At 46.0% G+C, this 26,164-nt stretch overlaps 1 protein-coding gene across 2 annotated transcripts; it reads right to left on the reverse strand.

Moving 5' to 3' along the window:
• Window positions 1–917: 917 nt before the first annotated feature.
• On the reverse strand, window positions 918–25,798 carry LOC102459274 (protein spire homolog 1-like). 2 transcript variants are annotated; one of them, XM_075906711.2, is made up of 14 exons: window positions 25,504–25,798; window positions 18,613–18,641; window positions 17,567–17,731; window positions 15,719–15,844; window positions 15,340–15,408; window positions 11,990–12,157; window positions 11,163–11,231; window positions 8,848–8,977; window positions 8,294–8,433; window positions 7,420–7,548; window positions 5,175–5,239; window positions 4,043–4,070; window positions 3,362–3,504; window positions 918–1,360 (listed from the first exon to the last, which is right to left on the reverse strand). In XM_075906711.2, the coding sequence occupies exons 1-14, from the start codon at window positions 25,730–25,732 to the stop codon at window positions 1,174–1,176; spliced, it is 1,677 nt and encodes a 558-aa protein (XP_075762826.2). In that variant the 5' UTR covers window positions 25,733–25,798; the 3' UTR covers window positions 918–1,173. The 2 variants fall into 2 exon arrangements, with proteins under 2 accessions (XP_075762826.2, XP_075762834.2); XM_075906719.2 differs by having other exon boundaries at window positions 25,520–25,627.
• Window positions 25,799–26,164: the final 366 nt, after the last annotated feature.

Genomic DNA, 26,164 nt, shown 5'->3' on the forward strand with positions numbered 1-26,164 from the left:
AAAACATGTAGATGGTGGTATGAGCCCACTTCAGATGACTGTGCCCACAAAAGCTCATGATACCATCTACATGTTTTGTCAGTCTATAAAGTGCTACCAGACCATTTATTGTTTAAATTCACAGTCACTCACACAGCCTAGATTATTGACGGTGCAGATAGCTCTATGAGCTGGGGCTGCCTCTGCCCAGCTAACCATTTACTTCCCTTTGTCTGAATTTCCAACTCTTCACAGCCAGATTGACTTCTGCAGCATGGATACAGCCACCTTTTCTTCCCTCTGCCTCAGTGGCAGAAGGAAATTAGAACAACCAGCTCTTCCCTCCACGCAGCAGGAAGAAATCTACCTTTGAACTACATTTGTTTCTCCAGGTTGTCTTAAGGGAACAGGAAGAATTTAAGAGTATTCTAAAATTAAAGTATATATGCAAACCCTCTTCTCTGCCATTGCTACAGTTTACCAAAATACACTCTGTATTTTTTTCTTCACTAGAGCATCACAAAAGAATCAAGGTGGTTCAACTCAGGACAGCTGAAAAAAGTCCAAGGTCAGAATAAAAGTAAAGCAACAGGCTGAGGGCAATTACTGCAGGTGGTGATAGAGGGGTGCCCATTCCTGAAAGGCAGGAGGGGAAAAGCTCTGCTGTGTCAGACTTTCTAGACTTTCTAGCAGTGTACTGACTGCCTCCAGCTGAGCTAGAAACAAGGGCCCCCAAGACAGACTGTGGTGCTCTCATGACATGATGGGAAGCTCCATTTTCCCCCATTAAACAGAGCTTTGGAATGAGCACCTTCCCTCACTTACTGTGTTCTCCTTGTTAGATAATGGGGCTTGCCCTTTGGCAGGGACTATTTGATTTTTGTCGTCTGTAGGGGTGATAGCAAGCGTGGTCAAGGATGAAATACTAGAGGCATCACACTGCTTCAATATTTATTAAATTTATAAAAATAATTAAAAAGCAGATTGGTAAGAGCCACAATGTTTTACATTGAAATTGTGTAAATAAATAGCTGTGCCTTCTAGCTAGGTAAGACTAACCAGCAGGGAGTCTGATTCAGGCCTTTAATACACACAACTCATATTTGCATTCACTCCAGGTGCCCCCCCAACCCCCCCAAAAAATATGTAAAGGAATCAAAAGGACAGGACAGGAGACACACTTGGAGACAGGAGTCACTCCAATTCAGCCCATGACCGGGATCTTTTCCTGGGAGGGATGCATTGCTGCTGACTGGAGAGGATGTGCAGCAAGTATTGCTCACATTTGGTACAGATATCCATAGAAGGCCAGTCCCTCATGGTAGTCCTCTGAGAGGCAAGAGGCTGTGCTAGGCAATGGGGTTCAAAAACTAGTGGTACTCTGAAAGTTACAAAAATGAATCCAGGCTTCAGTTAAATAGGTGGAGCATTCGGTCAACCCTTCCCTCCCTGCCTCCCCATCTGAGCCAACACCCAATTAGCACTTTGCTAGAGCACACTCCTGTATGGTGCCAGGCACCTTCAACTCCCTTCAGTCAGGGCAATCCGCACCCATATGCAGAAAATTTGGGGCACCACTGGGTCTTAATGTTCATCCAGCCTTAAGCACCTGCCCATGCCATTAGCAGAACACTCAACCTGTGAAAGCCATTCAAGTGGTGGTGAAGCCATTTAACAGGTGTTTGCCAGCCCCAGGGATATCCTGTCAGTTTCTGAATTTACTATGTTAGTCGACAGGACCCTAGTTTAAAATTGGTTTTAAAAATCTCGTGTGTGTTGAAGATTAAAATCACATCTCTAAAAAAACCTCTATCCACGGCTGTCCCTGGGCATGGGGCACCAGTTTAACAGAACTATGTAGTGCCCCATAAATCCTAAGAATGACTCTGCCCTTCAGTATGGCACAAGAGGAACAAGCAAGCACCAGCTGATCTGCATGGAGTGGGGGAGGGGCATGCAGGAGGACAACGTATCCTCTCATGATCAGGATGGACTGCATCCTAAAAGTATCAGAGGGGTAGCCGTGTTGTTCTTGCTGATTCAGACTAATGAGAAGTCCTTGTGGCACCTTATAGACTAACAGAAATATTGGAGCATAAGCTGTCGTGGGCGAAGACCCACTTCGTCAGATGCTTGACGAAGTGGGTCTTTGCCCACGACAGCTTATGCTCCAATATTTCTGTTAGTCAATAAGGTGCCACAAGGACTTCTCATTAGTCTTGCATCCTAAAAGGTCACTAGTAATTGATCCCCACAGCTACGAATAGGCCTTCTTTATAGTTGTGGCTGGTCAAGAGAGGGCTCACCACCTTCTGGTAGATGGCCAAGTGATTTGTGTTTGTCATGTACATGGCAATAACTGAGGTGGGATGTTGCCTTACAAGGAGAGCAGCTATTCCAACAGAGCTCTAAGGAGTTCAGAATGAGGCTACTTAAGTAGTATTAATGGCTGTCAACTCTGCTCTGAACGCTGTACTGACCCACACTGAAAAATAGGTCAAATCCAAAGGCTGCAGTGTACAGATCTTTTCTGGCCCAGAGAGGCCTTTCAAAGCCAAGAGTTTTTCCAATGCTATTCTCATCATGGACAACACAACTCCAGATCTGAGAAAGCGGTCTTGTGATCACTCATCCTCCCATATGGGGCTCCCAATAACAAGGGTCAAGACCCGAATATATTTGGGACAGGTTTTACACTCTTTTTGGAATAGCTTGCCCACAATAAGAGGGGAGGGCTTCACACAGATAAAATGGGGAAGAGAACCAAGACACTGCTTGTTGCTTTACAATATCAGAGTACATTCCATAATATGTAGCCTATGCACAAGACACTTAGTTTGGTAGAGGGAAGACTCCTCTGAGTCAATTAAAATTCCTTCCCTATGAACACTAGGCCCAGTTTGCATCTTAAGTTATGGAGAGAGACTAGAGCTATTGGACCCGGGGAAGTTCTACCAGCTTTAATGAAGTTTTCCTTGGGAATATATCGGACACTGGATAGGGAATAATATTAGGTGATTTTTCTGCAATAGCATTAGCCTGGAGAAAGTTACTATCACGTATGAAAGTTTCAGGCAAGATGTTAACTGTAATCCACTTTACCCATCTCTGCCTAAAGCCTAAGACCCAACAGAACCTTTTCAAGAGAGTCATTAATAAACCAGAATAAGTGGGCAGGCCAAAAGCCAGTGTAACATGCAGTTGTTCAAAAGCACAAATGATGTCTTTAACAGTCATTGTATTTGCCTGTACAGGTCCTACTTCACAGAAGCAATGCCTTCTTTCTAGACACCCAGAGGGGGTAAGACTATAGAAAGCAAGTCTCACATTTAACAAAAACAACAAAAAACCCTACACACTACTAAACAAAACCCACACTTACCTAGAACAATCCCAATGTTCTACTTCAATCAACAACTGTGTTGATTTCTGGTTTTGGGTAGCTGGATCCTCCTCCTTAGTGAGCTTTAGTGCTCTTATTAAGTTAAGTGGAAGATGCACACATGGTCTGAAGGGCATGGACATCTAGAAGCAGAAGGCAATGAAACTTAAGTCATCAACAGAACAAATTCTGCTTTAGAAAGCTACCATGGGACAGAGCAAGTTTGCCAAATGCAGGATAATATTTTAACATATCAGGTGGGGGGTGGGGGGAAATGTTAGTTGTACCAGAATCAGAAAGTTCCTAGTAATAAGTATTTCAGAGATCTTGAAGCACTTTACAAACATTGATGGGTAACATCATCTCCATTGGTTTGGGGGGGGGGGGGGGGGGGGGGGGGGAATTAAGTGTGGAATGTCACAGCAAATTGATGGTCAAGCTTTGAATAGAAAACAGAAAATGTTTTCCATCTGGTACTTTATCATTCGGACCATGAAATTGCCTGTACTTTTGGGTGTATCATATATATATATATTTTTTACTGGTTTGGAATCTTGAGACAGCTTCTTCCAGAAGCTACCAAGAAAGTGGTTTAAGATACATTGTCCAGTTAAGACATATGGAAGGGCACTCAGGACAGAAATTAATCAGTTAGGCTATGGTCCAGAGTAAAGGACATACCTTAACACAGCAATCACAGCAGATGACACTAAGGGGGAAACAAAAACAAAAAAAAACCAACCAGTGTTGTTATTTGAATGGAGTTTGGGAGTTCCCAATACTGTAGGCTAAGATGGGTCTTCCAAATAAGCTCAGAGGCATCATTTGGAATTATGACTGTTCACCTGGCCTCAGTTAGAACTTTCCCATTCACTGGTCACTAAAGTGATCTCGGGTGAAAAAGCTCCACCCTATCAAACTATTCATTGTCAGCCACACATACTTAATATTCACAATTCAGTACTAGTGCTGTCTGACTGGGTCACCAAAAGATAGGACCTATGTCTTCACTGGCGGGTTCTTGTGCAAGAACGCCGTGCTTATGCAGTGTCTCCATACTGCCCGCTGGCTCTTGCACAAGAAGATTTACAGTAAAGCGTGGGGTTCTTGCACAAGAGCTATGCTCTTTTCTAACAAGTGTAAGGTCTCTTGTGCAAGAGGGCAGCGTGAACGCGTGGTGGGGGTTTCTTGCACAAGAAAGCCCTATGGCTAAAATGGCCATCAGAGCTTTCTTGCGCAAGAGAGCATCCACACTGCCATGGATGCTCTTGCGCAGAAGCACATGGCAGTATAGCCCAGGTATTTGATCAGTGATGAATTACCCATACTGAATAAACTACTTCTGCCTCAAATTTAGTTGAAACGACTAAGTCTGTCACAGGCCCCTGATTTGTTTCCCCCAGGAACAAACCTTTCAGTTTATGTGCAAGCAGAGAGGTTACTACATGCTCCAAGTTACTGAAGCAGTCACAGAATTTCATCATTCATCCATAAGATCCTGACTTGGTGCATTTGCCTAAAAGCCTGATCTAGAACCAAGCCACCCTCTGACCCAGGACTTTGGGGACAATCAGGTTCCACCTTTGCAGCGGAGGACTGTCTCTAGCATAGGGGGAACAAGTAATACAACTAAGACACTACAAAGGTGACCATCTTCCCTTTACCCACAACCATAACAAAAAGTTACAATAGTGCTCAACTATGCAGGCAAAGCTAGAGAGCTACGTTTGTTCCACTGAGTGTTGCAATTGGCACTTGAAAATAGTTTATTATCCTTTCTTTGGCCCCATAAAATCTTTCTACATCAGCTTACCTGCTACAGAGATGACACATGTAAGGCCACAGAAAGACCATCTGCTTACGGCAGTAGGCACAGACCTGTAGATAAGAGTTACCTATGAATGCCAATGGGACAACACTTGGCAAACAGTAGATGTTGCCAGTACAGCACATTCCGTATTATTCAGCGTCCTGAAGGCTAGAACCACATACAGTAACAGTTCAAATGTAGGAGGAGGGCATCGATATAAGAATTAAGAGCCATAGGAAAAGGGGTTTTTAGATAAGATTTGAAACTTGACAACAAGACTTGATTCAGACAATAGAGCTGCTCTTGACAATACATATGTTGTGTGGAAGAGCACAGGCATCCAATGAAGAAAGTTGGGATACTGAAATGGAGACACTGAGACAGATCCAAATTCTTTGTACCCCCTTCTTCCAGGTCACAATTCCTGCCCCCTTGCCCCCTCCTGGACCCTACACCACATCACAACCCCCTCTTTTACCCAAATGCCCTCAGTCTTCACACCCCCTCCTGAACCCCAGTCTCCTACCCCAAGCTCCCTTCTGCACCCATCCTCCATCCCAGACCCCGCACCCCCTCCATAGAATCATAGAACACTCAAGAGGTCAAGTCCAGTACCCTGCCCTCATGGCAGGACCCAGTACCATTTAAGCCATCCCTGATAGATGTCTAAACAACCTGCTCTTAAATATCTCCAGTGATGGAGATTCCACAAGCTCCCTAGGCAATTTACTCCAGTGTTTAAACTACCCTGACAGTTAGGAAGTTTGCCCTAATGTCCAACCTAAACCTCCCATGCTGCAGTTTAAGCCCATTGCTTCTTGTCCTATCCTCAGAGGCCAAGGAGAACAATTTTTTCCTCCCTCTTCCTTGTGACACCCATTTAGATATGTGAAAACTGCTAGCATGTCTTCTCCTTTCCAAACTAAACAAGCCCAGTTCTTTCAGTTTTCCTTCATAGGTCATGTTCTCTAAACCTTTAATCATTCTTGTTGCTCTTCTCTGGACCCTCTCCAATTTCTCCACATCTTTCTTGAAATGTGGTGCCCAGAACTGGACACAATACTCCAACTGAGGCCTAATCAGTGAAGAGTAGAGCAGAAGAATGACTTCTCGTGTCTTGCTCAGAACACTCCTGTTAATGCATCCCAAAATCATGTTTGCTTTTGAATAGAACAAGTTCCAAAACAGACCCCTGCAGAAGCCACTTGTTATGCCCTTCTGGCAGGATGGTGAACTACTCTGAAAACGGTTACCCAGCCAGTTATGCATCCACCTTATAGTAGCCCCTCCCATCTAAGTTGGATTTGCCTAGTTTGATAAGATCATGCAAGACTGTATCTAATGCCTTACTAAAGTATATCACATCCACTGCTTCTCCCTTATCCACAAGGCTCATTATCCTATCAAAGAAAGCTATCAGATTGGCTTGACATGATTTGTTCTTTACAAATTCATGCTGTTACCTATCATCTTATCTTCCAAGTGTTTGCAGATGAATTCCTTAATTACTTGCTCCATTATCTTCCCTGGCACAGAAGTTAAAGTGACTGGTCTGTAGTTTCCTGGGTTGTTTTTATTTCCCTTTTTATAAATGGGCACTATATTTGCCCTCTTCCAGTCTTCTGGAATCTCTCCCGTCTTGCATGATTTTTCAAAGATGATCGCTCCTCTGAGCCTTTAGCTATCAGCTCCTTGAGTATTCTAGGATGCATTTCATCAGATCCTCATGGAGGAGCAGACATATAACTTTTCTAAGTGATTTTTAATTTGTTCTTATTTTATCTTCTAAACCTGCCCCCTTCCCACTAGCATTCACTATGTTAGGCATTCCTTCAGACTTCTTGGTGAAGACCGAAACAAAGAAGTCATTAAGCACCTCTGCTCTTTCAAAGTTGCCTGATATTGTTTCTCCCTCCTCACTGAGCAGTGGGCCTACCCTGTCCTTGGTCTTCCTCTTGCTTTTAAGTGTGGCTCTTGACCACTTGCCAAAATCTTGGAGTGCCCACCCCAATTAAAAATTGCCCACCCTGGTTTAGGTTCATTGTGCAAATTAAACATAGTTAGAAATAGAACATTGAGCAGTGTGGACTATGGAAGGACTCAATCCTATTTTATACTGATCTTCAAGTGAAGCCACTTGGATCTATTTACCTGCCAGGAACATTTTATTCCCAGGAACAGGAGGGCATGAGTCAACAGATGCTTCAGAAAGAAAGGACAGTAAATCAAAGGGGAATGCCGAAAATACCCTGGCCCTTGAAGATCCATTGGGACCATCTCTTTGGCAGGAGCCTTCCATTTCAGACACCACCATAGCGTATCTGGTTCCAATCAGTTCCGCAATAGTTGGCGATGCCCACCGTGTAGGAAAGGAGTCCTAGGCAAAAGGAGAGCTCAGTTAAAGACTAAAGAGAAGCCAATTTGAGAGGGAGATGTTGCACAGCGTCTCCTCAAGCCCTGTTCTGAGTGCCCTTCTGAGTCACAGGACAGCCATGCTGGAGTCTGAGGGGAGCAAAGGGTGGCAAGGAAAGCACCTGGCTCCCATCTGGAAGGGGAGCCCAATGCTGACGTTTTGGCATGCCAGCCATGAAAGACCGCGTCAGGCCACAGCCGTGTTCCCTGCTCCCTGTACAAAGAAAAGCCACGGGTCGTTCACTGAATTAGGGAGAGAAGCCCAGATGACCTCCTTGACACACAAATGTGATGTAGCCCCTTCTGTAGCAGGCAGAGGACAAAAACAGCAGCAGCAGAGGGACTGTTACTTGCTCAGAAATTCCACAAGCAGGGGAGACGGAATGATTGACTTGAGATAAGATAGTCACTGCATTCCATAATACATGAAATGCAGACACCTTGGAAGTGGAGAGTAGTGACAGAGGAGCCCAAGGCATTTTGGCTGACACTGGCTATGTAGGTCCCACCTTTTATGAAAAAAAAGTCATGGAATTTACATTGAGAGCAGTGAGAACCTCAGTTTTAAGCTCCAGCTACACCACATAAGTGATTGTATTTCTTTTTAAACACACCGAAAGTTTGGATTGCTGCAGGATAGGCAGGCTTCAGGTGAATTGATAGGTACTCCATTTATTCTCTAAAGTGAAATTTCTTTTAAAACGGCTTACCTGAAATTCTGAGGCCAGCAAGCTAGGGACCAGCAGCTGTTTTCTAACTCTGTGAATCGTAATTTCTGTAATAGCATTCCGGATGGAGAAGACATTGCCACAAGTGGAATTCAATGAAAGTATTGGCATCACAAAGGTATCTAAAGAAAAAAAAACCCAACACCTGAAATATAAGTGCTATGTAGATGCAAGACACCGATGACAGATGCCCAAAATCCCACACTGGAGCTCTTGGAAGTGGTGATGGCTCAGCAGCCCTGTGTCTCCTTTTAATCTCTCAGGAGTTGAGCCTTTTATTCATCTTTCTTAGAAGAGGAGACACTCCAGCCCAGGCAAATGGGCCCTAGTAGGTGATGTAAGGCAGAGATTCAGGGGACTCAACTAGATAATCCTTCCAGTTGTACTAATCTGTATATTAGTTATATAGCACAATGCTGGTGCCTCAGAAAACTGATGCAAAGCTCTTTTGGATCCCTTACTTGACCCACGACCAACTCATACTCCATAAGTTGTATGCCTATTGCTACTGGATGCCCAGCAGTGCCACTAGGTACCTTTGTGCTTGCTCCAATTTCTCTCTGTAGAAGATGGCCGAAGCTTCCGCGGCTGTTTTATTTCCATCATGAGCAGGTCATGCAGACTGGGTTCTTTGGGGGAGTTCTCTTTCAGTTTCCTCTCAGAGGCCTGTAAACATGAAGTAAAGAGCTATGAAAGGCCACTGGATAAAATGAAAATTCCCCCAGAGCAAGACATTCCCCTTCTGACAAGCACACTTTCACAAATCAGAGTCCACACTAGGGATGTAAGGGTATGTCTACACATCAAAGTTAATTCAAAATAACAGTCGTTATTTCAAATTAACTTTAATAGCATCTATACAGGCAAACCGCTATTTCGAAATAAATTCGAAATAGCGGAGCACTTATTTCGAATTTAGTAAACCTCATTCTATGAGGAATAATGCCAAATTTGAAATAAGCGCAATATAGACACTTATTTCGAAATAGGAGGCCTCCAGCCTTCCCAGGGTGCCCTGGTGGCCACTCTGGGAACAACCAGGAAAACTTCCTTTCCTGTCCCCCAGCCCTGGAGCCCTTAAAGGGGTAGACTCTGGCCACAGTGCCTGTACTAGCTCCAAGCGTGTCAGCCCAGAGCCAGCAGTCACTGCCCTGACCCAGTGGCCCCAAAACATGAGCCATCAAGCCACTGACAGCCAGCCCTCCACCGCTCCCCAGGAGCAGTCTGCCAGGGCCCGGAGAAGGTGGGCACCTTCCTGGTCCAGGGTGGAGATCATGGACCTTATTCAGGTTTGGGGGGTGATGCCCCCCAACATCCATGATCTCTGCACTAGATGGCGGAACGCGGCCGTCTAGGGCAGGATAGCTGCCAGCCTGACCACCAAAGGCCACGTGCGAACCCAGGAGCAGGTTTGCATGACAATCAAGTTGGTCCGGCGAGACCCCCAACCCTGAGCTTCCCCTCCCCCTTCAAGCTCCCTCCTCTCAGGTTTCCCCCTTCCCTCTCCCACCTCCTTTCCCCAATCTCCCTGGAGTTTCATCCCCCCCCCCCTTTTGTTAAATAAAGAGTTTGTGTTCATGAAAATACATGTATTTTATTTGACATCTGGAAGGGGGGTGGGGGGAGTAAGTGGAAGGACATGAGGGAGGAATGAAGCACAAGCCTCCAGTGGGGCAGACCAGGGAGGCTCTTAGTGCTCCTCAGGGTGGAAGCTCTCCCACAGGGCCTCCTGGATACTGACAGCCCCCCGATGGACCTCCCGGATGGCAGCCTGCAGAAAGCGCAGCCAGGCTCACAGCAACACATCCAAGAGAAGCACCCGAGTGCCCAGGGTCAGCTCTGACTCCATGTTGCAGAGTGCTGTGGTGTCCTGAGTGAGGGCAATCAGCGCACGCAGACACAAAATGCTTTGCTGTCTTTCATCGAGGTAGACAAGCAAGCAGGGGGACCTGAGATCTGGCTGTCCTGGGGAGGGGTCACTTTAAGCACAAACCTCAGGTAGCCCCAGGCAGCAGCCACACAAAGACACTCCTGACTTGAAGCCCTGCGTGAGCTGGTTCTAAGCAGCCTTCATTTCAATTCAGAGTCCACTCAATGTGGATGCGCTATTTTGAAATAGAAAAATGCTATTTTGAATTGCATTTTATGTGTGGACCTGTTATTTCAAAATACCTTATTTCAAATTAACTATTTCTAAATAAGATATTTTGAAATAATGCTGTAGTATAGACATGCCCTCAGATTATAGTCGATTAAGCGATAAGCAAAAGCTGATAGTCTATAGCATTAACCTACACACATTTCCCTCCTCCCAGCCATGCCAGTAAATTTTTTTTTAGCAGGCTGGCCAGCTGCCCAGCTCAGTTCTGGCTTGCGCTGGCTCCAGAACCTACTCCTGCTGCAGCTCTTGATTTAAAGTGTATTAGGAGGCGGGCAGGCAGCTTGGCTCAGTTCTGGCTTGTGCTGCATCTGGGAGCTCAGACCCACCACTAGACAGGAGCTGCTGGCACCCCCACTGCTGCCTCTATCAGAGGCAGCAGCACTGGGCAACTGGCAGCCAGTCCAGAAGGGGAGCGGTTTTTTAAACTGGCTCCCCTCCTGGACCAGCTCCTGCCTGACACCCTGCACTGCTGCCTCATACAGCAGCTGCTGGCCCCTGGGGACTATAGAATTGTAGGAGCAGTCATCTTCCCTCCCACCTGTATCACAGGTGGTCTTTTAATGTGTCATATGATGGTCTCTCTCATTCCCAAGTCAGGCAAGGTAACTGGAACGTTAGGTCAGTGTTGCTTCAAACAACTCAGTGGCCCTTCTGTTCATGCCATCACAACTAAACAAGTCAGTCACTTACTAGCTTTAAAAGAGGCTGTGAAGTAATTGTGTTGCCTTCAGAGCTCTTGCATTTTTGCTCACCGTTGATCTGAAAGGGTGAAAAAAGGACAGATATGAAGTGATGAAAGTTCATTTTTTATTGAAATGCCTCCTTCCATAGAAGTGGAAGATGTGAAATTATTTCCTAGCTCAATCTTCTATAACCACTCATGGCATTTCAACAGGTATGTGTAACAAGTCAATCTTTTTAGGCAGGAGATAAAGCAAGAGTGCTATTATGAGACTTTTGCCCTTTGTACCCTTCACTCCCAAGAAAGCAATAGGAAGATGATTTTGCAAGGAGAAAAGCCAATGACAGCCAGCCCTCCCGACAAAACTTGTTGGGAAGTTTTAAATTTTCCTTAAATTGCCCAACCCCCCCCAATTCAAGTGAGTGAGTGCTGCCTAGAGTCCTCTCCTCGTGGCAGCCCACTGGTAAGCTTCCCTTTGATCTCTCATGGAAGAGCCCTCCATTTCTGGATTACACACTTCCAAGAAGATCAGTTAGAACACACCGAGTGTCTGTGGAGACAGATCAGTGTTTCCAGAGCCAGGAAAGGGAGTAAAGTAAGAGTCAGTTTTACGAAGTAGCTTCATACAAAGTAATGTTGTGTAAATCACTGTAGGCAAAGTTTGTTTTGGTGGTCATTACATAGCCAAGTGGCGCTCATGAATTCTCACCTACCTTTGGAGGCTGGCAGCGACTTGGAGGGAAAGTTGCAGGACACAGGTTGGGTTTAACTGAACAGATGACAAGTAGCTGGAGCAGCAGACTCCAGGCTAAGAGTGTTGAGAAGCACTGCTCACCTTCACCTTGCGGAGGGTGTATCTTTTGTGTCTGATGTCCTCTGCCAAGAGCTCGTATGGAGACCGGGTGTACTCTTTGGGAGGAACGCTACGCCGGGGTCGGTCCACGGTCTTGCGCAGCCGCACACCATTCCGCAGTTCCCCAACGACATCGTGCCACAAGCTAGCCTGCCACAGGATAACATGAGGCAATTTAAACAGTGCTGCAATCTGAGGGGGAGTTCTCATACTCAAAAAGGGGCTCAACTAGCTGCACAAGTATCTGCTTGAGATCCTCATTTAAGCCTGTTTACAAATCCAGGCAGAGTAGCCCAGTGCTTCAAGCAGAAGAATGGGGCAGGGAGGCATTAGGCAGGACTCAGGTGGGTTCACCTCTCACTTCTCATTAACTTTAGAAATACAGCCTTGTGCCCAAGTGGGCCCAAGAAAATGGTTAAAATAATTTAGCTACCTCAGATAACTGTTGAACGGTTTACTGTTGTAGAATGTCTCCAAGATCTTTGGATGAGATACTAGCCAAGATATTAAGATCATTAAATGTGGCCTTCAGCAGTGTGTCTCAGCCAGTGGTACAAGTACCCTTAGGGGTACTCGAGAGAAGTCGGGGGGGGGGGGGGGGGGAATGTCAACAACTGAAATTTGGAGAACTGAATTTGTTTTACAGCGCTTTATTATTTTTGTTTTTTGCACCCAAAAGTGTCGTCGCCTGCCCGGCTACGATTAAGTTGTTTACACAAATGTGTTGCAATGGTGGGGAAAAAAAATTGTCTGAAAACTGTAGGTACTGGGAGTACTATTTTTTTTTTTTTTTTTTTTTTTTATAAAGAAGAGGTACATATATATATTTAAAAAAAAGTTGAGAAACACTGACTGGCCTACAACATACAAAGCAGTCTTCGTAATCCTTTTGAATGATCCAAATAAGGGGGAGGGGAATGAAGACTGAAGTAAAACAAATTAACTCAAACTATGAGAGCTCGATTGTCAGCTTCAATATGTATCCATTCTGTTCTATATTTCACCTTCCAAGATTCATGCAGCAACCTAAAAGCAAGTGTCTGCAAGATTGCCCCATTAACACAACAAAATGATTCTGTTCAGATCCACATTTGGTGTTAAACCAACAGCTTAATGATGTTACTTTTCCTTATCTTAGCAATGGACTGAACAAAAAAGTGGGGAGCTTTTACTTTGATTTAGAGCTGCTTGAAAATATAAGTTTTCCATATTTGCCTCCTTGGGGTCTTCTTTCTCCCCTCAAAAATCTGCAATATTAGGTCTTGGTTTCTCTTGATGACAGGACATTTGGACGACTTGACAGAGCCATAACTAAGCTGCACTACCCAAGCAACAAGGATGGAGAGAGATGTTTATAGTTATAGGCCATGATAGTCAAGAACCCGGCCTGCCCATGGTTGTAGCCTAGCTACACATGAGGTTCTAGTCACACTAAACAGAGTAATGTTGCAACTGAAATAATAGACAGCCATTCCAAGACTGTTTTTCCTGAACTACTGTGTTTTTGGAGTAGCAGAACATTAAAAGATAGCTCAATGCAAAGAAGTCCAAGGAAAGATTGCAGCAAACTGGGCAGTAGCAAAAGAGATTGATACAAGCAGCTGTCTGACAGCTAAAGCGGAACTGCCTTCACAAACAAGAAGTAGTATAGAAAAGAGTACTGTAATTATTGCAAGCAGCACCAGAGTCCCTTTTCTACCATGAGATGTTTTAAGCACTTCATTAACCAACTAACCAAGAGAAGATTCCATTCTTTTCACACCCAAAACCTGCAGCCTAGCTCCTTGGAAGACTTTTTTAAAGTACAATACAGATAATAGTCCTAACACATTCTCCTCTGCTAGCTTTCACGTGCTTTTGGCTGAGAGGGTCCAACCTTAGCCATGGACTTGAAAGTCATTAGACTTGAAAGTCACTTTTATTCCCTCCAGATTCTGCATGGAGCTACCCTGACTTCAGAGGAGAGAGAATATATTGTTTTAGAAACCTGCACATATTTCTCATCTACAACTGGTGTCAGGATTACTAAGCAGAAGAAAAGCAGACAGCATTAGTCTCATTAATGCAAAGGAGGCAGGTGGAGGGGGGGGTAAGAGCTATGCATATGCTCCACTCACAGTCACACACTTAAAGGACAGTTATGTTCCCAGGAGGCACCTAAGCATTGAGGACAAGTGAGTGGTACCTTAGACATTCCAATCTCCTGCTGGAACAGTGCAGCTCTGCAGCAGCTAATGGTGATGTTCAGCATACTAGTGTACAATCCTGTGCTCTATAGTTTGCTTTAGCTCCCAGAAGCCACTCAAGATGTGGACATGACTATGGAGCCCTACTCAACTCAGGCTTTGGCTACCTGCCAGAATGGTACAAGCAGCTGGCTCCTGGGGGCGCTTGAATCCGGAAGACTAGCAGTAGGGGATTGACAGTGAGACTCCAGCTTTTGAAAATGCATTCTTAGTTAAGCGATGCTGAGTCTGTGGGCTTTGAGGTCACACTGCAAAGCCCATGCATTTGCATGGGTCCTCCCTGAATAGGCCATGTGAAGTTGATGTAGTGGTCTGAGGAGCGTGCATTAACTTGTTAGTTTAATACATGACAACATTGAAAATATGCCCAAACAAATGTCACAAACATTGTCACGTGAATGGTGTGTTATGTTTCCAAGTGAATGCTATTTAGACAAAGGGAGCAGGACCAGTCCCCAGGGAGTTGCTGTTGCTATCTTTTGCAGACTCGTGCATTGATTTACCCTGGCAAGGCTCCAGTCAGAAGAGCGGTTTGTTTTTCGTTGCGCACTGAATTCACTAACCCTGGACAGGCAGAACAAGTCATTATCTCAGCCCCAGCAATCTTGGAGTCCACCTACTAGACTAGAGTGATGAGACTGGGCAGGATGGTGGGGGAATTCCCCTACCCCATAGAAGCTACATTGATAGAGCTTTTTCTGGGACTCTCCCACCATTGCTTTCACGCTAACGGAGCTGCACAAATGCCAACAGTTGAAGCCAATGGCCTTTAAACTATCTGACATCTAAACCTGCTCACAGCAGGTCTGTGGCACAATGGCTAGAATGTTGCTTGCTGATCTACAGCGTTGTTGTCCATTGCTACAGTAGATCTCTCCCCAAAGTTGGCCATGTAGAGGAGACCAGAGAAGAGTTGTTCTTAGAGTGGATAGCAACGCCCGCAGAGAGCTAGAGTTTAGTATAACAGATCACTTGGTATTTACAGGGTTTTAACTAGTTTGTTTTTCTGTATTTGTTTTAAGCTGGTAAGTCACTGGAAGGCCTCAGAGGGAAAGCAAAAAAAAACCCCAAGAACTCTAAACTTACCCAGTAATTATCCTTCTTCCTCAGAGAGGCGTTGTCCAGCAAATCCTCCACATCCATTCTTTTTAGACTCTGTCAAACAAACATGTGAGCATATCATTAGCCTGTACTGGGTCCAGTCATTCCTAAATTGTTCCTGTCTATCCAGCCCAGGTCACTGTACTGCAAGCTTCAACAACTTGGAAGACAAATACACAAGATGAATGTACTCAGTCTCTTGGGAGAAAACTTGTTCTATTCCTTGCACGCAACCTTAGCTAAATAACTTTCTGTTCAGGGGAAAAGAAAGAGGATTAGCCTAGAATTAAGTGGGGGGGGGGGGGGGGGGGGAGGAGGAGCGGGAGAAAGAAACACAGCTGCTTAACGATGGTCCCAAAAATACCTCTTTGGAGCTTTGTATAGTGAGCATTAGTTTCTGAAGATCTATGTACTCAGCAAAGAGAATCCTGCAGACCGTTCTGTAATAGCTGGCAGCCTCAGAAGGTCGGGGTAAATGCTCCTCACAGATCTGAAAGGTAATGCAGTAATATACTCAGCACTGGTGGTTGAAATAAGGCCCTTTCCCCTGCCAAATCCTTTAGTTCCCAGTTTACTCAGGTTCTGGGCTTAAGATCACCTTTCCTTGTATGTTATGGCTCAAAATAGCTCTCTACATCAATGACAACACAGAATTAGAGACTCTCTTCCCCTATTCCTGTTTGCTTTTTTCCTTCCAAAGGAAGAGAAGGGAAAAGGAATAGGGAAAGAGACAGCCTCCAATTCTGTGTCAGTGATGTTGTAGGGAGCTGTGTAATTTATTATCTTCTGTGTATCAGAACTTTAAATAACTGGTTTTCAGGTGAGACTGCCCTTTTCTGGGATATGACAGACAGCTTGTTAGAGGAAATCACTGTGTACTCTTGAACACTTCTGTTATTGTTCTCTTTTCTTTAATCTAAAAATAAAACTGGTGGACTCAAATTATGGCTGCTCTGTGCATTGAACACACTAACCAACTGTCTAGAGATTGGAGTGAGAAAACTTTGTTGAGAACAGCCTAATGGCAAGTAGGAATAATTAAAATTCAAATCCCAGCTTTTTCAGGAACCTTCTGTGAGGTCTTTGACAAATCATGTTTTTGTGCCTCAGTTTCCCCACACGAAATGGAAGAGGGGTAGTGAAGCTCAGTGTCTGGACATTGATTTGAAACTAGAGCACTGACCAGAGAGCATGGATCACTTTCGATAAAGCTTTTCTTTGTGCCTGCATGCTATGTTCTACTGAGAGAACATATGGGCAGGTATTTTGGTATTAAAAAAGAGTTAATCTAGCGGGCAAGGTTTACGTATAGTTTTGGAAATCCACCTCTAGGCTAGAGGCCAGATGCCTGGAAAGAGGATAGCTATTAAGATTAGGTCAAGTGTTTCCTTTAGCTTCAGTGCTGCTTTTGAATACAGGGTCCCATGATGCCTGGGGATATGGGAAAGGTTGCTTGGGAGCATCCACACATTCTGACTGCATTAATCTTTCCCAACTGCTTGCACTTCCAACATTCAGCTACGAATCCAAAAAGTCTCAGGTAGAGAGAATGCTGCAGGTACTGACTCTTCTCATATCTGCAGCAGTTTCTCAGGAGGCAGGAGAGGTGCGTTAACACCATGCTTTCTTAGAAGTGTGCTCATAACTTTCTCTTTACATCCTGGAGCTTATCTGCACCCCATCCAAATAAACCGAACCGCCATAAGTGACTTGGAAAGTCAGGTAAAGTGAGGAGAGAAAATAGGAATAAAAGATGTGTTGCCTGCAGGCATGTTTCTATGAGGTTAAGTCCAAGGCAGGCACTGGCAGCAGGAGACCGCCACATAAGAGAACTAGGGATTAAGGGCCTAGCCATGCTATAGATATTAACTGAGTTTATAAGTAGTTAGGACCTTACACGTGGTACGTTTTCCCATCCTCACCTGTGTGGAAGCCTCACCAATGGCTGAGGCTGGCAGGGAGTTTCTAGAAAGCAGTGTGGCTCACTTATTAGGACACAGAGCCTGAACGATGCCAGTGGAACTAGTTTGCCCATTTTTCCTTCCTTCCATCTCTGCACGATAAGATTTTAAGAGTGCAACAGCTAACATGCTGGTGGGGCCAAGACCAGATTTCCCAGAATGCACTGGAACAGCTAGGTAGTGCGATAAGTACAGACACATTACAGAAGTTGGCATGGCTGTATAGTAAAAATAAAAGAGAAGAAGAGAACCTTGAGGACATCCTGGAAAGTGATTGCTGATTTTGTCGCCTCAGTGTCTAATTTCAGAAGGAGGGAGATCAACTTCTCCATTGGCTCACTCAGCTCTCGCTCCATATGGCTGTCAATCCCCCAGTCCAGCGCCTTATAGATCACCATTCCCAGATGCTCTGTCAGCTGCAAACAGAGGCCCAGGAAACAGTCTTTCAGATTAAGGTAGCAGTAACTTGATATTGTGGAAATAAGATTCCCAAATGGACCCACAAGATTACAACCCCTCCCAACCATGCTAGCTCCCTTTCCCACAATCAAGGGCATCTGCCTCTTTGGACACACAACATAATCCTACCACTTTCATGTAAGCAGTTGAGATGCTCCCTGAATAAGCCAGAGACAAAATTCAACTGTAACACCCAAATAGGGCTAGAAAACTTTAAGGCTATGTCTACACTGCAGGTTAATTTTGAAACAGAGTCCACATCTACACAACAAGCCCATTATTTTGAAGTAACAGGCTTCTTATTCTGACTTCTATAATCCTCATTTCATGAGGAGTAAGGGAAATCGAAGGAAGAGTGTTCTTCCTTCGGCTTCCTGCTGTGTAGACAGTGCCAAAAGCTAAGTTAAGTTGCTTCAACTTCAGCTATGCAATTAACCTAGCTGAAGTTGCATAATTTGACTTTAGCCCGCAGTGTAGACATACCCTAAGCGAGCTGTGGAAGCAGGAAGAGCAGACTTTCACCCATTGTGGACTGCATTTTCTATCCCAGAGCCCTTCACTGTATCTCTCACGTCAAGTCAATCTGCATCACTTGTACATTTAGCCCTTCAATTTCACCTACGCCTCTTCTCCCATGCAAACAGCAATTCGCTAGGCAAGCCACAGGGACAGAATGAGTGCCATGAATATCAGAGGCCCATGGAGTCATGACTCAGCTGCATCACTGATGATTCTTATTGCTAGGCCTTTTACCACTGCAGACTTATATCTGTGCATTTGCTAGGTTTAAAAAAATAAAATAAAAAAAAAAATCAGGTTGCTGAGCGTCATTGCTTACCTGCTCCTCCAGCTGAGTCTTGCTAACACCTGAAAGGGAAGTGAGAAATAGCTGTTTACTAGTGAAAGACAGCACAGTGTACCAATCCCTACAGACTTAAAAGTACATGCTAGAGAGGGTAACTAGAGTTGGCATTGTGAAACTGGAGTATCATTGAGCACTCTGACCCCCAGTTGTGGCCATCTCATACTGTGCTGTTCCTGCCCTTCTACCAGCAGTCACAAAGGTAGGGACACATCCAGCTGCAGATACATGCAGGCTCTCTCCCCAGCCACCGCATAAAGCGACAGCAGAAAGTCTCAAGCCAAAGTAGCCACCAGCTTGCCCGCCTAGAACCCCAGAGAAGCACTGTCCTCTCTGGCCCAAACCCCAACCAGTATTAATTTATTATCCAGTGTGCTTCCCCCCTCAGGGTGGAGGGGACCATGCAAGAGCTTCCGAGATAAAACTTCCAAACATTTCACCAACTCATTTGTTTATAATGCAAAAAACAAGTTTAACAACAACAAAAGACAGATTGTAAGCAATAGCAAACAGATGAAAGCAGATTATCTAGTAAATAAACAAAACCACCACCTAAGCTTAATATACTGGAAAGACAGGATTTGAATAAATCTCATTCTGATGGATGAATCAGGTGGGTTGCAAATTCTTAAGGGACAAGCTGCACTTGCTACACATCTTGGAATCCTCTGGTCTTTCATACACAGGTTAGAAATACCTTTAGCCTGAGTCCTGCTTTTCCCCTAGCTCAAACAAAAAACAGAACTATGTAGCAATTTAAAGACTAACAAAACAGTTTATTAGGTGATGAGCTTTCGTGGGCCAGACCCACTTTCTCAGATCAAATAGTGGAAGAAAATTGTCACATCCGTATGTTAAAGGATATAATTTAAAAAAATGAACACATGAAAAGGACAAATCAAATTTCAGAACAGAAAAGGGATGGGGAGGGGAGAGGTAAATGTCTGTGAGCTAATGATATTAGAGATAATTGCGGAAGCTATCTTTGTAATGGGTAAGATAATTAGAGTATTTATTCAAACTTAAGTGTAAAGTGTCGAATTTGAGCATGAATGACAGTTCAGAGGATTCTCTTTCAAGTGTAGTCTTAAAAGGCCTTTGAAGCAGGATGCAGGTAATCAAGTTGTTGAGACAATGTCCTTTCTGGCTGAAATGGCAAGAAACTGTTTTTTTCTTTGTGATACTGTCTAACATCTGTTTTGTGGGCATTGATCCTTTGGCAAAGTGTGAGAGACATTTGTCCAATGTACATAGCAGACGGACACTTTTGGCACAATAGCATAAATTATATTTCTGGATGCGCAGGAATATGTTCTTGATCTTATAACTCACTTGGTTAGGTCCAATAATGGTATCAGCAGAGTAGCGGGGGAGCAACTGAGTGGCGGGACGCAATTGGCGCTGGGAGCCCTGTGGTCACATGCAAAAGCCAAGCGGGGCGGGGGTAGTGGCCGGGAGTCCCAGCCACTCCCCCCACCCAGCTTCTGCACACAACCAGAGGCTCCCAGAGCCAATCATGGCCCCGCCTCCCAGCTGGCAGTCTCTGGTTGCATGCAGAAGCCGGGTGGGGAAAGTGTCTTCCAGCCAGCCACTCCCCCCTGCCCGGCTTCTATAGCAACTAGAGGGAGCACCTGCCGGGGGCACGGCCTGTTAGACTCCGGCTGTGGCCGGTGGCTGCACCCCCCCCCCCCCCCCCCCCCCCCCCGGCCATCTCTGCTTCCCGCCTCCCTTCCTCTGGGCCCCCCCTTCCCATTCAACACCCCCAGCCCCCAATCACCCCCCAGCTCTGCTTCCCCCCTCTCCCTTCCTCCCGGCCAGCCCCGCCACTGCTCACAATCAAGTGTGTCCGGTATTTTGGGGGTGGGTGGGTGTCTACCTGGTAACCCTAAGCAGGAGGAAGGAAGAGTGGGTTGGGGGTTGCTGGGTCTGGAAAGGTGGTAGGGTACAGTAGTGGGGTGAGGGGTCTGCCTGAGAGGTAGGGTGCATGAGCGAAGGAGAAGGAGTCGGGGGGGGGGGGGGCGGGAGTTGGGTGAGCGCAGGGCTGGAGTGCCAACACTGACTCTCCTCAGGCTGGATCCAGGCAAGCCAGAGGCCACATCCAGCCCCTGGGCCTTAAGTTCCCCACTCCTGTTATATAGCTTTAGTACATGGCAGAAACCCCTTGTTCCCAAACTCAGTTTGTGGAAAAACACTGACAACCCATGATGGAGTCCAGGGACCACACACTGGTCTAATGACCTTGTGGAATCATAGCAGCTGTTACTCCAGACAGCCTGAGAGGCTATGTCTAGACTGCAGGCTTCTTTCGAAAGAGCAATCTGCTTTTTCGAAAGAGAGCACCCAGCGAGTCTGGATGCTCTCTTTCGAGGAAGCCCTATTTACATTGAAGAACGCCTTCTTTCGAAAGAGGAACTTTCGAAAGAAGGCGTTCTTCCTCGTGAAACGAGGTTTACCGCCATCCAAAGAAAAGCCGCGGTCTTTCGAAATAATTTCGAAAGAATGCGGCTTGAGTCTGGACGCAGGGGAAGTTTTTTCGGGAAAAGGCTACTTTTCCCAAAAAAAACCCTGAGTCTGGACACAGCCTAAGTGTTCTCAGGAAGACTCTCCAGGTGGGAAATCGGCTTCTCTTAGGGCTTACTGTTTTCCCTAGTGGCCAATTACCCTGAATAGGCGATCCCAACCAGCTACATAACCTAAAAGCATCTTGCATAGTGGGAATCACCCAGCTGTAATTACATTTGAAATAGAAATATTGATTATATATCTAACTTTAGAATTATCCTGTTTGTATGCCTCTATCACTTTTGTATCTATTCAGCAAATTATGAAACTTTTCCAGTAACACCTCCTGACCATCTTGCACAAAATGCACGTAATTATGCCATAATCATATAGCACTGTGAAGACTATTGGGTGCAGTGTCAGAATGGAGATTTCCAAAAGACTTGGGTCATATCGACTCTCTAATTTCCACAGGAGATAAACTGAATGTAACTGAGGGTCACTGGAAAAGATGCTTGGTGCATCTTCTATCAGGAGCCCGGCATGCTGGCTTTGATCTCGTAATGGATATTTGTTAATATCGAAAGAAAGAAGAGTTTTCCTTTCCTTCTGCACCCAGTAGTGTGTGGTGGAGGTAGGGAGGAAAGAATGCCTAAATATAGGTTTCTCTTTACACCCACATGTGATTTTTGGTCAAGAAAAAAAATATTTCTTGTCCACCTTTCCTCTCCAAGACAGAAAATCTAGCAACAGCCACCGCATTGATAGAGCGGTTTCAACAAAAAAGAATGTGGGAGTGGGATTCGGCTTTGTTTGGAATACTGCAACAAAATGAACTGAGCCACTTGTCACAAAATTAACTCAGTCACTTGTCCCTCTGCTCTTTCCATCCACAGCCAATGCTGACAGTCACATACCAGTATAAATTGTTACTTCCAGAGAAAGTCTAAACAGCAGAAAGCAAGGAAGCCGGGAAGTACAGGCAGTCCCCAGGTTATGTACAAGACAGGGACTGTAGGTTTGTTCTTAAGTTGAATCTGTATGTAAGTCGGAACTGGCATCCAGATTCAGCCGCTGCTGAAACTGATCAGCGGCTGATTCCAGGAAGCCCGGGGGAGGGGCTTCCTGTAGTCAGCCACTGGTCAGTTTCAGCAGCAGCTGACTTGGGGACGCCTGGGGCAGAGCAGCTGGGGTGCTGCTGGGTTGGTCCAGTAGCGCCGCCGCTCCTCGGCGCTACTGGACCAACCCAGCAGCACCCAAGCTGCTCTGCCCCAGGCGTCCTGATTCAGCCGCTGCTGAAACTGACCAGCAGTGGCTGAATCAGGACGCCTGGGGCAGAGCAGCTAGGGTGCTGCCGGGTTGGTCCAGTAGCGCCCAGAGCGGTGCTACGGGACCAACCGGCAGCGCCCCAGCTGCTGTACCACAGGTGTCCAGAGCAAAGCCGCGGAGCACGGGGGCAGCAGGACAGCCCAGATGCGCTGTGGCTGTCCTGCTGCCCTTGGGCTCCGTGGCTTTGCTCCCCATCCCCCTGGTCTGCAGACCAGGGGGACGGGAAGCAAAGTGGCGGAACACACGGGCAGCGGACAGCCCAGACATGTCTGGGCTGCCCGCGTGCTCTGCGGCTTTGCTCTGCTTTGCTCCCCGTCCCCCTGGTCTGCAGACCAGGGGGACGGGGAGCAAAGCGGTGGAACACACGGGCAGTGGACAGCCCAGACGCGTCTGGGCTGCCCGCGTGCGCCGCGGCTTTGCTCTGCTTTGCTCCCCATCCCCCTGGTCTGCAGACCAGGGGGACGGGGAGCAAAGCAGAGCAAAGCCGTGGAGGACGCGGGCAGCGGACAGCCCAGACGCGTCTGGGCTGTCCGCTGCCCGCGTGTTCCGCCGCTTTGCTTCCTCTCCCTGGTCTGCTGGAGACCAGGGAGAGGGAGGGCCCCGTTTGTAACTGCGGATCCGACATAAGTCGGATCCGCGTAACTTGGGGACTGCCCGTATAGCAATATGATTAAGCATCTCTCAGGTCTCCAAAGCCTGCCTGCTCTCCCTCTCCCACCCACCCACCCAGTTAAGGTGACCCAGTAGCCAGTGTGAAAAAAATCAGGATGAGGGGGAGGATTGTGTGTGGGAGGAGCAGGAAGGGAGAACCTGGCACACCTGTAAGTCCCAAATATCCTATTCTTGCCTACAGACAGCCCCCTAACCTCAAATAAATTCTTTCCAGTAACCACACAACACAACTCCATCATAATCATCCAAGAACCTACTCCTGCAATCAGTCCCGGTGCCAACTCTGCCCGCACATCTACACCAGAGATTTTATCACTGGACCCAACAACATCAGGGGCTCATTTAACTGCCCATCCACTAATGTGATCTATGCCATCAAATGCCAGCAATGCCCCACTTACGGTTGCCAGGTGTCCGGTTTTCTACTGGACAGTCCAGTATTTGCACCATCTGTCCGGTAGAAAAATTTAGAAGATACTGGACACATGCAATGTCTGGTATTTTCTGAATTTCTGGCTAGGTGCTGGACGGAAGCCTGGCGGTGGTGGGGGAGCGACTGGGAGGTGGGGCATGATTGGCGCTGGGAGCCCTGTGGTCACATGCAAAAGCAGGGCAGGGCTCAGGCAGTGGCTGGGATTCCCAGCCACTCTCCCCGCCCAGCTTCAGCACACAACCGGAGGCTCCCAGTGCCAATCGTGGCCCCGCCTCCCAGCTGGGAGCCTCTAGTTGCCTGCAGAAGCCGGGAAGGGGGCGCGGCTCCCAGCCCTGTCCGGCTTCTACTAGCAACTAGAGGGAGTTCCTGCCAGGGGTGCAACCTGTTAGACTCCAGCTGCGGCCAGTGGCTGCACCCCCCCCCCAGTTCTGCTTCTCACCCCCCCTTCCTCTGGCCCCCCCCCTTCTCCTGTCCAGCCCTTCCCCCGGCCCCTGATCCCTCCAAGCTCTGCTTCCCACCTCCCCTTCCTCCTGGCAAGCCCCATGGCCCCTGCCCTCCCTGCCAGCCCCCCCCCCCTCCTGGCAGGTGCCTCCCCCTGCCCATGATCAAGTGTGTCTGGTATTTTGGGGGGGAGGGGAGAGGGTCTACCTGGTAACGCTAGCCCCACTGCCATGTATATTGGCCAAACTGGCCAGCCTCTACTGAAAAGCATTAACGGACACAAACCAGATACCCAAAAAGTCAACCCAAAAAGTCAACACACAGAAACTTCTTGGAGAACACTTAACCCGCCCAGGCACTCATTAATGGATTTCCAAGTCACCGTGTTGTTTCAGGTCAATTCCACAAGCCAAATGCACAGGGAAGAGTTGGAATTTAAGACAAACTTGTAAATTAAGTTATCAGCATGGAATGAACAGAAGTATTGGCTCCCACACTACCTTCCACATCCTAATGACTTAAGAACAATTAGTACTTCCATTGTTGTTTGGTTATCAGACTCTTGTAACTACTTGAACAATTTATTCACTGTCTTATTTTTCCTCCTGTCCACCCCCCCTTCCCTTATTTATTCTTGGATCTAGACTTTCAACACTCCAGTCATCTGAAGAAGTGGGTTATACCCACCAAAGCTCATGATACCCTCTACACGTTTTGTTAGTCTTTAAAAGGCGCTACTAGACTATGTGGGTTTTTTTTAAGTTTTTCCAGTTACAGACTAAGTCAGCTACCCCTCTGAAGCTTTTGTCCCTACAAAGTTAGGGCAATTGGTCACCCTACAAATAATATGGGTGTGTGTGTGTGTGCGCGCATCCATATTGTGGAAGACAGTCATTTTTCCAGAAGCCAGAATTCCTTGTCTCGGTAATTCGTCCAAGTTATTCCCCTTCCCCGACAAAAAAACCCTGAGTGATTCAATAGAGAATCATAGAGGAGGGGGAAGGAATAATCAGCTACAGTTCTATAGCACTTTTTGGCAAAAATACTTTACAAACAGTAGTTGAGTTTCAAAGCATTCCCGTAAATTAGAAAAGTATTTTATCCCCATATTACAGGTTGGGAAAAGCAGCAAATGCAGAACTAAAACCCCAAAACTTTGGCTTCTCACCTGATAGTTAAAATATCAGAAACATTACTGGTATAATGCTCCTACCCAACATCTCTTCTCCAGTCTCTGTAGATACCCTAATTGGTTTGGAGAACACAGCCCTTCACATTAGGAGCATAGATATTAGGTTCAGAGACACCAGGACATATCACAAGTTAGCTTTCTATTTGTAGAGGAATTAATGGGATTCACAACGGAAAGCATTTCAGAGACAATCACATTTATGTATATTATATTAACACAGGCAAAAAACCCTATAGGATTATCAGAGTAAGAAGATTTTTGTTTAAAAACCCCCACCTACTGCTGCCTTTATTCTTACCAGATTTAGGACCCACCGTGAAGGAAACAACACCATCAGAGTGGATAAGAATGCTTCCCAGACCTCTAATCACTACAGGGTGGGAGTCCTGAATCAGCTGCTTCATTTCATAACAACATTGAAAGCAAAGGGCCCAGGCTTGCTCCTCACTTATGGGCTGGTCACAACATCTCAGAAACTCTCCCAAAGAGATCTTAGTAACATTCCATTGACATCTTGAATAATCCATTTTTTACTTTCACTACCCTCCATATACTTGCTTTTGCCCAGGCTATTTTACATCCTCAGACAGCTGTAGGTGTTTTTGGCAGTTTTTATCCATTCTGCCTTATATTTCCTTCAGGTGAAACCAGTTAGAGCTACTTAAGGCTACAACTTCTTAAAGGGACACTTTTACTTTCATCATCTTCTCTCTAGTTATACAAGCATCAGTGACTGAAGACAGAGAGAAAAAAATTAAAAGGCATTTTGAAAGATTAGAAGCCCGAAAAATTAATGTCTGAGTGTAACTCCACTGCCTTCATCAGGTTTGTAATGAGAATAAATATGACTCCTGGGTCCAAAAATTTAGATTCAGCATGGAAAAAGAAAAAAATCATTGTTGGTGGGGGTGCAATTTGCATACTTGGTGGGAAGGAGACACCTGGGAATCAATGATGTT

The sequence above is a fragment of the Pelodiscus sinensis genome, chromosome 1 (assembly GCF_052426305.1).
Source record: "Pelodiscus sinensis isolate ZL-2025 chromosome 1, ASM5242630v1, whole genome shotgun sequence".
In the NCBI taxonomy this organism is placed as follows: domain Eukaryota; kingdom Metazoa; phylum Chordata; order Testudines; family Trionychidae; genus Pelodiscus; species Pelodiscus sinensis.